Source organism: Astyanax mexicanus, chromosome 24 (assembly GCF_023375975.1).
Source record: "Astyanax mexicanus isolate ESR-SI-001 chromosome 24, AstMex3_surface, whole genome shotgun sequence".
In the NCBI taxonomy this organism is placed as follows: Eukaryota; Metazoa; Chordata; class Actinopteri; order Characiformes; family Acestrorhamphidae; genus Astyanax; species Astyanax mexicanus.
The window spans coordinates 32,872,005-32,886,610 of NC_064431.1; the positions used below are offsets into that span (position 1 = coordinate 32,872,005).

The 14,606-nt window shown below is 37.8% G+C and overlaps 2 protein-coding genes across 4 annotated transcripts in view; both read left to right on the forward strand.

The window, feature by feature from the left end:
• Positions 1 to 4,238, forward strand: part of LOC103036183 (constitutive coactivator of PPAR-gamma-like protein 1) — a 30,748-nt gene extending 26,510 nt beyond the window's left edge. The window contains exon 17 of the mRNA XM_049471807.1: positions 690 to 4,238. Coding sequence (XP_049327764.1) covers positions 690 to 1,010 — 321 coding nt within the window. The 3' untranslated portion in view covers positions 1,011 to 4,238. The remainder of the gene's footprint in view (positions 1 to 689) is intronic.
• Positions 4,239 to 6,864: 2,626 nt separating this feature from the next.
• Positions 6,865 to 14,606, forward strand: part of phf2 (PHD finger protein 2) — a 56,223-nt gene continuing 48,481 nt past the window's right edge. For all 3 annotated transcript variants that reach the window (XM_022682460.2, XM_022682462.2, XM_022682461.2), the window contains exon 1: positions 6,865 to 6,991. In XM_022682460.2, the coding sequence (XP_022538181.2) occupies positions 6,894 to 6,991 (98 nt within the window). In that variant the 5' untranslated portion in view covers positions 6,865 to 6,893. The remainder of the gene's footprint in view (positions 6,992 to 14,606) is intronic.

Consider the following 14,606-nt stretch of genomic DNA (forward strand, 5'->3'; position numbering starts at 1 on the left):
AGCAGCTAGTTAGCTTATGCTACCCTTGCCTAGCCATCCGCTACTTTCATCCACGCTTCATTTTCCACCAAATTGTCAACATTGCATCACTTCAGTATGCTATATCTAGCTCTCACTCACACAAACAAACACTACTGAGCATGCACACACATTTGATGGCATGTTTCCTATATTCAGGTTGTTGGGTGCGGAATATGGAGCTAGAGTAGCATTTAATTTACTTCATTAAAGCCCTCAGTTAAACAGCATCAATACTACCCTAAAGGGGCGCTGAGTGGTCCAGCGGTCTAAAGCGTTGCCACTGCGATTAGGAGATCAAATCCCAGTCATGCAGCTTGCCATCAGCTGTCGGAAACCTGAAAGAGCACAATTGGCCTTGGTGTTATCCACTGCACCACACCATCCTTTGAATTGGGACATCTTTAATACTGTCACATTCACATGGTCACTTTAGCTTAAAACAACAGCGAGGTCAAGCAGGTAATTATAGACAGGTAAAACGGGGAAATGTGGATGTAAATTGATGTTCTCACATTCTGGTGGACTTCGGGTGGGGGGGGAGTGGGGTATGGGTGGGCAGTTGCCCCCCTTCTCTGGTGCCCTCATGGTTAAAAAGGCATAGCTAAGGTGCCCTCTAGAGTGCCTTAAAAAAGAAAAGTTTGTTCATTTATTTAATTTCTTTCTTTCAGAGTAAGCCAGCGTACGCTGCGTCTGCCGGCGAGGCGGCGAAAGACCGGAAGAAGCCGAAGGTGGAGAGCAAAGCGTCTCCGGAGGCTCCGGCAGCGGCGGAGAACGGGCTGGAGGTCGGGGAGGCGGAGCAAGTGAACGGGAACAAAGTGGACGTCAGGGGTTCCCACCAACCGGAAAGTGCCTTTACCAACGACTCCAAAATGTGCAATATTAATCCTCACTTAAATGCACTAAACTCGGCCGGCGAGCGGCGCAGAGACGACGCCGTGAGCGCCAACGCCAACGCCGCCGCCGCCGCTGTCTTACAAACAGAAGAGTAGAGCTATTTTTATAGAGAGGGTGAAGGATGCCGGAAGGGTTCAGGGTTTTTGAGGAGAGTCTGGATGGAAAGATTGAAAGCGTAGAGTTGGTGAACGTTTTTTCCTCTCCGAAATATAAAAATAAAAAAAAGCAGAGAAAAGCTTAAAAAGCTTAACTAACTTGATGATAAACTTGAGGACTTTTACTGTATGAAATTTTCAGAAATTCCTCTTTCGACGTCAGCGAGTTAAAACCTGCGAGTAACGACGACATTTCTCAGCGCGAACGCAACACACACTCAACTCAACACGATAAAGAGATTTAAAAACGACGTTTCTTAGAGGAAAATAATTATAATAACACCAGTATATAAGGAGTTATAATATGGGTCTGCTCCCTCCTCACTGATGATATACAGTATAATAATAATATATTAATTAATATACACTATATTGGCAAATATATTCACTCGCTCACCTGCATTGCAAGGTTTGGATGAATTTGAGCCGATCGGTCATGTAAACCTCTCTTTATTCCATTACTGTTGTTCTAATCTGAAGCTACACGAAGTTTGGAGGTCTGTAATGTTGTAAACCAGGAAGGGTCCATCCCCAAACTGTTCCCACAAAGATAAAGGCATGAAAATGTCCAAAATCTCTTGGTTTGCTGAAGCATTAAATGCTTCTTCACTGAAACTAAAAAGGCTCGAGCTCAACTCCTAAAAACAACAAAAAAAACACCACCACCACCACACCATAATACTAATGATCCCCCCTCATCCAAACTTTTACACCTAGCACAATGCACCACTGCTGTCATTTCGATTTAAGATGATCGGTCATGTAAACCTCTCTCCATTCCATGAGTCTCTCTACACTGTTCTGTACTGTTCTTTACTCCACACCATACTAATGATCCCCCCTCATCCAAACTTTACACTCAGCACAATACAGCCAGACAAGTACTGTTCTCTTTACAAAACTGCTGTCATTCCCAGGCTCTTCCACTGTGTTATAATATCACTGACAGTTGGCTGTGGAATATTTAGTAGTGAGTAGTAGTGGGTAAATTTCACAACTGGACTTTTTGTTGCATGACTGGGTGCTGCATCCTACCCATCACGGTACCACAGTGCTGGAGTTCACTGAGCTCCTGAGAGCCTGAGACCCATCCTTTTACTAATAGACTGTTTGTAGAAGCAGTCCCAGCATGCCTTGCTGCTGCTTTTTATGTTTTATTAAACACCTGTGGACACGTAAGTGATTGGATTGAACACCTGAGTGAATATATGTTTGGCAATATAGTGCATATATATATAAAAATAGACATTTTTGATTTTACAGAACAGAATCTTCGTTCAGTAACTTCAGTAACTTTATAGGTTGAGATCTGTCTGTTAAGACTGTTCTATCAGTACTTGGCACCACATATATATATATCTATATATATATGAATAAATATATATATTTGCGCCATTATAATTGAATTTGTGTTGTGTCACAGTAAATATACAGCTTTTATTTTGAAATTTAGTTTGTTTAAGGTGAGCAAAACTCATGACAAAAAAAAACAAGAAGGAGCAAAATGATAAATTCACTGTGGGTGGTTTAGTCGTGCTTTAAAAAAAATAAAATGACGTAAATATACGTAAATATACTTGCAGCCTTAGGTTCTCTCCGTTTGATCGGTGTCATACTTTAGCAGTGTAAGAAACATCGGGACATCAAGAGACATCAAGCAAGAAGCGAAAATCGATTCATTTCTATCTGATCAATAGAAAATTAATGAACGTTTTCGTCAGAAACCGCCACGTGACTTATCGATTTATCCGTATCCGTGTGGTTTCTTGAATCAGTCGTAGAACATTATTATTAAAGAACATGAATAAAACGACGGTTTCAGCAACTTTCAGCAACTCTGCATGATTCTCTTCACGATGAAAATCGAGCAAAAATCAAAAATCAAAAAAAGGTGTGTAATTATTATTATTATGATTATTATTATTATTATTATTACGATGCATGTTGTCCTTTTTCTTTCCATCTCTACAAGTAAGTACTGTGCCCATTTGCAAAATCTTTGAAACATGGCTAATAATCAGTAATAATAGTCCTTATTAAAGGTGTTCTAACTGTTAGTCAGTAACTGATTTGCTCTAACCTTTTGAAATTCTTGTGATTTATCGACCTCTGTTGCATTTTACTCAGAAAAACTCTGGATTAATAATAAGAGAAAATAAAGAGAATATATCAGATGTTATCTAGCCACTTTAAATATTGTTAACCCTGGTGTACTACTCTTCCATCTCCATCCCTGTATCTGTTCTTGCCCTTTGTTGCTGCTGTTTTTGTGCATCTTCATAATTATCGCATATAAAAAAGAAGAAAAGAAAACGCTTTGATCTGTTTGAATGCCACGCCCCCTTTTTCTCTCTCTCTCTTTTTTAATTTTTTTTTTATTTATATAAAGCCTTCCCAAAGTCCCAAAACTCTTTACGCATTTCTTTCTTTTCAATTTTAAATGCTAAGAGACAAAAAATCATATTTTACATCATATTTTACATTATAATTGATCAAATCTGATTCTACATCATCCAAATTTATATAATTTAATTCAAAAATGCTTAAACAAACAAACAATCAAAAACAAACGCGATTTTCCTGCTTTTGTTTTGGCTGCTGCGCCTGCGCAGGTCTCCACAGCAAGCAGCAAGCTGATTGGCTCTTTTTGCTTAAAATGCAAAAAGACTTCATCCATAAATGTTGATATTAATATTAGTAATAAGAGTTCAGAGAAATCCCATTTTTACACAGAAGTAATTTTCCTCAGTCTCCTCGTTAATAAGGTCTCTATGCCCGTACGTTCTAGAGTTTAGCGTTAATAAGCACAGGTTAAGAACTTCGTAATCGTTTTTTTCGGTGTTTTGCGTTTTCGTGTTTTTTTCCCGGAGCTGCTTCTACTTCTGATTGAGAATCATTACTTACAAAAGTTTTCCATCTAATCCTCCTGATTAAGCTTTTCGTCGCACATTAGTGATCAGAAATATGGTGTACTATCCCCCCGCCCGCCAGACTAAATAGGTTACCTTAATGTAAGTTGATGGGAGTTGTTTCCTAACTCACAGGGTGAAGCGGATCGATCTACTGTGGGGTTTTGAGTGACTGTGGATGGATTGTGGTGTGATGTATTAGAAGGAAATTGAATGCAACTTACAATGCTTAATAAAAGTCTTTATTCTTTTAGTATAATTCCACTGTGTCTGTCTCTTTTTTATATTTATTGGGATTAGTTCTAAACCGTTAAGAGTTTGGCGATACGGCCCTAAAATAATATTGCAATATTTCAGGGTTCGCAATTTTGCTTGCGATAATGATGTTCCTGATGATACGAACAAAAAAAAAAACACTGGAAAAAATGAAGAGAGCACATCAGTTTCTCTGATTTTGCTATTTATAGGTTTATGTTTGAGTAAAATGAATATTGTTGTTTTATTCTATAAACTACAGACAACATTTCTCCCAAATTACAAATAAAAATATTCTCATTTAGAGCATTTATTTACAGAAAATGAGAAATGGTTGAAATAACAAAAAAGATGGAGAGCTTTCAGACCTCAAATAATGCAAAGACAACAATAAAAAAATAACCCTGGTTTTCATGCATCTTGGCATCATGTTCTCCTCCACCAGTCTTACACACTGCTTTTGGATAACTTTATGCTGCTTTACTCCTGGAGTAAAAATTCAAGCAGTTCAGTTTGGTGGTTTGATGGTTTGTGATCATCCATCTTCCTCTTGATTATATTCCAGAGGTTTTCAATTTGGTAAAATCAAAGAAACTCATCATTTTTAAGTGGTCTGTGAGCTGTATGCTGTAAATGTAGAGCTAAACTACCACTATACAAGAATCCAGCATCACATTTCTTTCCAGAGCTGTATATGTTTAGGTTACAAAGTGTAAAAACACAAAAAAACACACCAAAAAAACTCCCTAAAATTCCTAAAAATCAAGAAGTGTAATTTGTTTAAAGTTGGTGTGCGCCACCTACTTGTGAACATACTACACCCCTCATACAGCAGAACTGGTTACTTTATTTACTGTAAATATTTTGTGTCATTCATTCTTTGTGTCAGTTACATGTAGGCAGTAAAACTGTGCTGAAAGATAAGGTAATACGTTTATATTGTATTACACTTTTATATATACTACTACCTCTGGTCCTGGTGATTCCTCCTATTTAAAGTGTATAAGGACACAATATGGAAAAGAACGTTGAATAAAGGTATTTTGGCATCACTAATGCACTAAAACAACGTTGATCACCAGCATGTATGGTTAGTATTAGACTTTACTTACATTAAATTATCAGCATCAACCATTCAAAACCTTTAGCTAATAGCCTACATGAACGTTCATTCAATGTCAAACTTTTAATATGTCAACATTAACCGATGATCCCTATTATAGGTATTGTTAAATATTGTTAAAGTTTTTTTTCCATAATTATAGGTGTTTGTTTATTTCACCCTGCTGGCAAAGAATTACATTATCATTATCATATCAGCCTCGACTATTTAAAACATTTAGATAACAGCCTACATGAGTGTGATTTAGTGATAGAAGTGTAATAGGATGGAGACTACAGACTAGTAAGTAGCTCTCCAGCCCAGAGGGTTGTTGAACCCAAATGCAGAACAGTTGAATTCAAAGCAGGTAAACCCAAGAAGAAAGGAAAATAGTAAATAAATAAACACACCGCTCCTCACGCGGGATTGAACACGCCCTCATAAGTAGATGGGGAGTCCGAGAATGTGCAGAAAACCAAGAATGGACGGAAACTAAAGCCACGCCGAGCGCGACAAAAAGAGACAGAGGAGGAATTTAAACAAAAGCTCTCCAGAAAAGCATTTTATTTATTTATTTTTTTCCATTATCGTTCATAGTTCAAATAACCTCACGGGCCAGATGTTTCATGCTTGAGGGCCACATCATCTAGTGCTGGTCTTCACCTAGGTGGCACAGGGGCTTAGTGGTTAGCACGTATGCCCCCCAGCACTGGGGTCTTGGGTTCAAGTCCCTATCTGGGTGGACACTAGTTTCCTCCCACAGTCCAAAAAACATGGAAATCAGGTAAATTGGATACGGATACTCTAAATTGCCCAGAACAATTAAATACTCTAAATACATTTTGAAAATTGGGTACTCTAAATTGGTCTGGTGTGCATATGTAAAAAGTGTGTGGTATATATGTAAGTTGTGTGTGTGTAAAATGTATGTATGTAGTGCCTGATGCAGTCCTCCTCCAGGTGGACGGTCGTTTCCGGTTGAGAGTACGCTGTGCATTATTGGCTGCCTGGTGTTCTCACTGGTGTGTGGTTGAGTGCTGAGTTTAAATGGTTGTGTGTAAAATGTCTAAGTAAATTGTAAAGCGCCCTTAAGGTTTCTAGAAAGGCGCTATCTAAAGGTGTGAACTTAATTAATTAGAGCATCACTCCTGATAGGGGGAGTCTTAGTAATGAGTGGGTTGGGTTATAATTAATTGCCTAAGGTAAATTGGGGAGAAAATAGAATAAAAAAAAATAATAATAAAATTAATGTATATATTAATATATATATATAAAAAAAAACATAAACGTTTATTGAACATTCCTTCTTCCCACTCACTCATTCTCTCACTCATATTCTCTCTCTCTCTCTTTCTCTTTCTATCCCGCCCTTCACCCTCCACCACTCCGATCTGATGAACACACGCTCGATCTGAGGATCTCCCCCAGCTGCTGCTCAGCGCTACTGCATCCAGCCTTTTACTGCCTTCCTGCCCTCCCTCCTCCTCTCTCTCTCTCTCTTTCTCTCCCTCCCTCCCTCCCTCGCTCCTCCTCTGCTGTTGTGAATGCTGATCTAACATGGCGACCGTGCCCGTGTATTGCATCTGCAGGTTACCGTACGACGTAACCCAGTTCATGATCGAGTGCGACGCCTGTAAGGACTGGTTCCACGGCAGGTAAAGAAGCAGCGCTCGCGGCTCGCCGCGCGGCCGCCTCCGGGGCTCCGCCGGCCCGCGAACGAGCGCGGAGGGCTCCGGCTGCGGGTCTGCCCTCCCATCTTGGTGTTTTTTGTGTGTATTTTTCCTGCTCGCGCTTCGTTCTCTGTGTGCGCGCGAGAGGCCGCGCTCGGTTCCCCTTCAGCACTGCTGCCCGCCGCGGGGCTCCGGTTTGCGCCGTTTTTTCGGCGCGCGTTACCGGCGCAGATTAGCGCGCGCGCGCTGCTTTAGAGAAATTACTCGTATAGTAACATAGTAACATCGTTCTCGGGCGCCTTTTTTTTGTGAACGCGCGCGTGCGTGTGTGTGTATGTGTGTGTATATATATATATATATATATATATATATATATATATATATATATATATATGTATATGCGTGTGTGTGTATGTGTTTATATATGTGTGTATGCGTGTGTGTGTGTGTGTATGGTACAGAGAGAGAGAAAGAGAGAAAGACCCTGAGAGCGACCCTGACCATAAAGGCAAAGAACGTTAAAACATTAAACGTTAGCTTAAATAATAATAAAAAAGCTTTTTGTTGTTTTTCTTAGTTGCATGAGGTAAGGCTTGATGGTGGGGTGAAATAGCAATAGGAGGCGGCAGCCTTTAAACAACGTTTAACAACCTTTAACATTGCCCAGGCATGGAATTCTGACATTGAATCAACGTTCATGTAGGCTGTTGGCTAAATGCTTTGAATGGTTGGGCTACAATGCATCATTTAGGTGAAAGGTGCTGAAGGCGTTGAATCAGTGTCAAACCGATTTGCGGTTTCAATGATCAACTTTGTTTCAGTGCATTAGCGATGGAAGGGGGAGAGACCCTGATGATAGAGCAAAGAATAAATGTTAAATAAACGTTCATTAATTGTTGTTTTGGTTTTGCATTAGCCTATGTCTGTTTTCTTGAGGTTCGGTTTGAAAGGAGGCGGCAACCTTTAAACAACGTTTAACAACCTTTAACATTGCCCAGGCATGGAATTCTGACATTGAATCAACGTTCATGTAGGCTGTTGGCTAAATGCTTTGAATGGTTGGGCTACGAAGCATCATTTAGGTGAAAGGTGCTGAAGTCGTTGAATCAGTGTTAAACCGATTTGCGGTTTCAGTGATCAACTTTGTTTCAGTGCATTAGCGATGGAAGGGGGAGTGACCCTGATGATAGAGCAAAAAGTAAACGTTAAATAAATGTTAATTAATTGATGTTTTGGTTTTGCATTAGCATATGTCTGTTATCCTGATAGGCTTGATGATTGAGGAAAAAGAAGGCGGCAAACTTTAAACAGTGTTTAACAACCTTTAACATTCCCTAAGCATGGGATTCTGACATTGAATCAATGTAGGCTATTAGCTAAATGCATCTTTTAGGTGAAAGGTGCTAAAGCCTCACAGATAATAATATTACTATTATTACATTAGCATTACACGTACATGCTATTTAATGTAATTACCATTTTAATACGAACCATACACTCTGAATCAGTGTAAAATCGATTTGCAGTTTCAGTGCAAGGGGAGTGACCCTGATGGTACTTTAAAGAACGTTAAATTAACGTCAATTTATTTTTGTTTTGGTTTTGCATTAGCCTATGTCTGTTATTTGGGGTTAAGCTTGATAATGGTAAAAAAGCAGGTTCCCTTTCACAATATTTAACATTGACTGTAATGTCATCTGACATTAAATCAACGTTCATGTAAGCTATTAACTAAAGGTTTTGAATGGTTGGGCCATAATGCTTATTTAGGTGAAAGGTACTTAACTGCTGTTTTGGTTTTGCATTAGCCTATGTTTAGGTTGATGATGAAATAAAGGAGGCAACCTTTAAACAACATTTAAAAACGTTTAACATTGCCTAGGCATGAAATTCTGACATTGAATCAATGTAGGCTATTAGCTAAAGGCTTTGAATGGTTGGGCTGCAATGCTTCTTTAAGGTAAAAGGTGCTAACGTCTCACAGATAATAATATTACTATTTTTACATTAGCATTACACAGTGCATGCTATTTAATGTAATTAACCATTTAATACGAACCATACACGTTGATTCATTGTAAAATCAAAGTGTTGATTTGCGGCTTTGGAGATCAACTTTGTTTCAGTGCATTAGCAATGGAAGGGAGAGTAACCCTGATGGCAGAGCATATAATGTTAAATAAACGTTAAATAATTGATAAAGGTTAATTAAACAAATAAAGCAGACAACCTTTAAATGGCCTGTGAAAACATTTATAATTGTCTGTAAAAGGCAGCACAGGTTATTGTTAGTGTTGAAATTCTGACATTGAATTAACGTTCACAAATAATAAGAATACTTGTTATTAATAATTATTATGTAGGCTAAATATCACTTTCTACACTGCAACTTGAGAGATCATGTGCACAAATATATCACTTCTGATAGTGGGAGATAAACATTGTTTCAGTGTATTAAATGTATTTGCAATGGAAAAATAAACGTCGATTAAACATGGTACTTTTTTGCTATCTGTGGAGCTAAAAAGGCTTTGCTAGCTGACTAATATCTGACTTAGGCTTATAACAGCTGGTTGTCTAGCTGTGCAACAACAGTAACAGTGCAGAAAAGGGCTAATTTGTTTAAAAACGTTCTTGAGATGTTCTGGGCTATTTTTGACCCTTCTTTTTGCTTCAGTTTGCACCAAAAAATATTTTTGATAATTATTATTTAGGCTAAATGTCCCTTTCTGCACTGCAAGACATATAATACCATAACATCTACTTAATGTTGTGAAATCGATGTGCACATATAAATCACTTCTGATGTTGGGAGATAAACATTGTTTCGGTATTCGGTATTAAATGTATTTGTGATGGAAAAATAAACGTCGATTAAACGTAGGTTACTTTTTTTTGCTTTATGTGGAGCTAAAAAGGCTGTGTTAGCTACCTAGCTAATATCTGACTGAGGTTTACAGCTGGTTATCTAGCTCTGCAACATCAATAACAGTGCAGAAATAGGGTTAATACGTTTAAAAACGTTCTTGGGATGTTCTGTGCCATTCTGGACCGTTATTTTTGCTTCAGTTTGCACCAAAAAATACTTTTTTCTGAGTTAATTTGAACCGTAAACAACATACAGCTAAAGCTAGCGTTAGCTCTGAGGCAGAATAATAATAGCCTGGCTGTGTCACACACTGCAGATTTTACCTCAGAACAGCAGTATCTGTTTAAATCACTTCATATCACCTCATTTATCGCACAAACCGATCAGATCGATCGATTAAACACTCGATTGATTAGTTTGTTTGGTCACTAGCTTGCTAACCCTGCTAATCACCCGCTCTTCCGCCCACTGACAGCAGCGGGTAGCGGCAGCAGCCGTAGCCGGGCGAGTCTTCACAGTCAGCGGGAAGCAGCTACGGCAGCTCCCGCCGCGGAGATCCGGCTCTATACCCGTCATTTTTCGCTAAATTCATCGTTTTAACGTTCGTTTCTGATTCTACAAACACTTTTAAACACGTTAACACGACGTTTAATCAGACTTTTGCCTCCGAAAGCTCGGCATTAATGGAAAGACTGAGGGAGAAAGAGAGGAAGCCCCATTGACTGAGACATTTTACGCGCCTAATGTTTTAACCCTTTCATTACTGCAGTGCTTCTTATTGATAGGAGAAAGCAAAAACATTGAATAAACGTTTATTTTAAGGTTGATACAAAGGAAAATAAAACCTTTTAACAATCTTCAAACAGTTTTTTTTATCATTTGCCTTTTAACGTTGCCGCATATGCATCAGTTATTATTAACCGGGAGTGTTAAACGTCTGACATTGAATCAACGTTTCATGTGAAAGGTGCTCCCCACATACAATAATATTAAAATTATTATTATTCAAATGCATTATGTAAACAATACAGTACAAGAATAAAAATAGAATACAAATAATATTTACATATATGTAAAATGTAAGTAAAAAAACAAAAACAAGAAATTTATTCAATGTTGAATAAATATAAAATTATCGTTCACAAATAAATCAACTCTGATGTTGGAGAGCAACGTTGGTTTAATGTGTATTAATCAAAACTATTATTGCTATCTGGCAGAGAACCAACCCTAATAGCAAAGAACATTGACTAAACGTTGCTTTTAAGATTGATGATGTAAATATGATATGGAAATACAACCTTTTAACGACCTTTAAACAATCTTTTATCATTTGCCTTTTAACATTGCCTCATATGCATCGGTTATTATTAACCGCCAAGGGTTATTGAATCAACGTTCATGCAGTGTAATAGAAAGGGAAGTTTAAATAATTATTATTAATATTATTATTTGTACAAAGCACCTTTCTTATAAAATAACCATTTATGTAAGTGTAGATTCAGTGTAGAGCCCTAACCATTCAAAACCTTTAAATGAATGTAGATTTAGTGTCAAACAGCTGATGAGTGCCAGTTTCATCATCATAACATTTTTGATGGTCTTTTTTGCGATGGTCTTTACTTAGTTTATTTCTTGCCATGATATGGATTAGAATTTGAACAATGTATAATATAAAACATTCTGTTTTGTTTAAAACAAAAGTTTTAAAATAATGAAAAAACACACTGTATGTGTTATATATATACACACACACACACTCACACAGTGCATTGCATTCATGTCTAGTTATTTGTGGCTGATATTACAGAATGGAATGATGCTAATAGCGGGTTATGAAGGTTTTTCGCTGTGGTTAATGAGGTATCCTCAGCACTGTTTCCGGTTCTGGTTCTTATTCAGAAAGCGGTGAATAGAGAGGCTGTACAGTGGATGAGCCGGACGCTGTAGCTGCATGCAGGAGGGACGTCACACTGACCGCTGTGTTATTTCTGGACCGTCTGTTGGAGTGGCCTGCAGGGATGTACGTGTGATAACATGCAGCGCTCGTGTGTACATCACATATTGTTATCAAAACACCTGAGCAGATCAGGTGCGTTCGTTTTGGAGGCAAAACCATTGGGTACAAATCCATTACTGAATAAAATATGTTAAAATGGGAAAGTGGAATATATATCTGACGATAGACTATAGTTTAAATAAGATCCATATCATGATAATATTGTATTCTGTTGATTTAATGTTTTTTTTGTGTGGAGTTTTTATGCATGCACTAAATATTATTCGGCATTAGGGATAACATAGTACACAACATAGCTAAGATAGTACTTACACCAGGAATTGGCAATTAATTTTGGCCACAGGCCAGATATTTTCCAAGCCATTATGTGGTGGCCACAAAAAATAAATCTGTTTTGTAAAATAAAGTGTAATGGGATGGAGTGCTGCTACAGACTAGTAGCTCTCCAGCCCAGAGGGTTGTTAAACCCAGTTGCAGAACAGTTAATCTCAAAGAAGGTAAACCCAAGAAGAAAGGATTAAAAAAATAAATAAATAAACACACCGCTCCTCATGCAGGATCGAACCCGTATCCTCAGGGTTCCAACCCAATACACTATCGCTGCCTTGGCTAGTGAATTGGGACGCAGCAGGGAAAAAACGCCCAAGAATGGGCGGAAAAACGAGAACGGGTGAAAACTAAAGTCACGCTGAGCACGACAGAGAGAGAGACAGGGGAGGAATATAAACAAAAGCTCACCAGAGAAGCAGTTTATTTATTTATTATTATTATTTTTTATTATAGTTCAAACAATCTCACGAGCCAGATGTTTAGGTTCATGGTTCTGTACTTTACACCATGGTTTGGACTAGGAGAGGGGTTGGCGATATGTTCCTACAATAATATCACAATATTTCAGGGTATTTTTGCTATATTGATATTCTAGTATGCCTAGTATGAAGATGATCCGTGCAGAGACTCAAGAGAACTCCAGACAAACTCAAGTCCAACTAAACAGTTTATATATATATTTACATTGTTCTGTATGTAAAATACATTCATTTTTAATAAAAGCAAACATTTTAATATTTTAACATTATAGTCATTATAGCTTTAGTAAAATGTGTTCTGGGGAGTGGGGGTTATAGTGTACTATAGCTATAGGACTCTGTGGGCGTGGCCTAAGCTTTTGTTCTTAATGGCTTTATTTGTTCAAATTACATTACTTTTACTTTTATACTTTAAGTAGTTTCATAACCAGCACTTTTACAGTTGATATTTCTTTCAAAATCTACAGAAGTATTTTATTAAACACTATCTATACTCTATTCTACCTACAGAGTATTTTTTTTAGCTTGTTTGTCCCTTAATATCCTCTGAAATGTGTTGTTTCTGTTTGTATTATATTGGTTGTAAATGCGGGTTTAGCGCGCTTTGCTGCAGCGTAACGCGGTTCTGCCTCAGCTCCACATGGTGCTGTTTGTTGTTGTTGTTGTGTGTGTGTGTGTGTGTGTATAGTGTGTGTGTGTGTGTGTGTGTGTGTGCGCTCTATGCCCCTCGAAAGGTGGTTGCGAATGACATCATCGCTCTGTCTGTCTGCAGGGCACAGAGCCAGTCTGCTGTAGCATCGCAGTCTGTCTGATATTTATCCCTTTACACAGCGGATCTGAGAGCAGTGTGTTCTGCTGTGTAATGTTTAACCCCTTCCTGCTCATCCTTTAATCTACTCTCAAACAGTGTAAAACACTCCAACACACTCCATCACCTCGTATCACCACAATTTATCTCCATCCACAACACTGGAGCGCATTTCTCTTATAGAAAAGAAAAAGGAAACTAATGAAAATGCAAATACTATGTAAAAATCAATATATTATGATTTTACAATTATCAAAATATATCACAAGACAATTCTCCACAACACTTCACAGCATCTGTGTTACTGAAGAGGATATAATACTCCAAAATAATCAAATACCATTAACCTTATTGATTTGATTATAGCTTTTATATGTCTAATTGAGGGGCAAATCTTAGAAAGACTAGAGCCTTTAGAGCTAGTCTCTTTTTTGCCACTATAGGGGGCGGTTGCCCCTCCTGCCCCACCTCAAGTCCATCAGTGTCCTGAGGCCAATTTATTTAGCAATCAATCAATCAATCAATCAACCTTTATTTTGATTCATAAGTACATTGAGGGCAACCCTCATTTTCAACATATATTTCTGTGCCAAACATACGTCATAGTAGGGGTGGGCGATATGGCCCTACAATAAAATCACGATATTTCATGGTATTTTCATGAAAACGATATTCTTTTGGCGATATGACTGGCGAAAACACTGAATTAAAAAAAAAAACATTTCAAGAATACAATACTGCAACAAAATGAACATAACATTTTATTATTGCATATATATATATATATATATATATATTAAGTATATATTTAATGGGAAATAAAAACATAAAAAAACAGTAGTACCCTGATGTGATAATTAGGGATGGATGATATGGCACCATATTTCGTTGTTATAATATCGTTCATCATATTTAAAAATGTGGTGTGATTTTGTAAAAGATCAATATCTCAGTATTGATTTACAAGCAATATGTTGTTCTAATTCCCAGGTGCTTTCTGCAGGCTGAGGGTTCTGCTACATATATTAGTCATTAAGGAGTGTGTGTGTGTGTGTGTGTGTGTGTGTGTGTGTGTGTGTGTGTGTGTGTTAAGG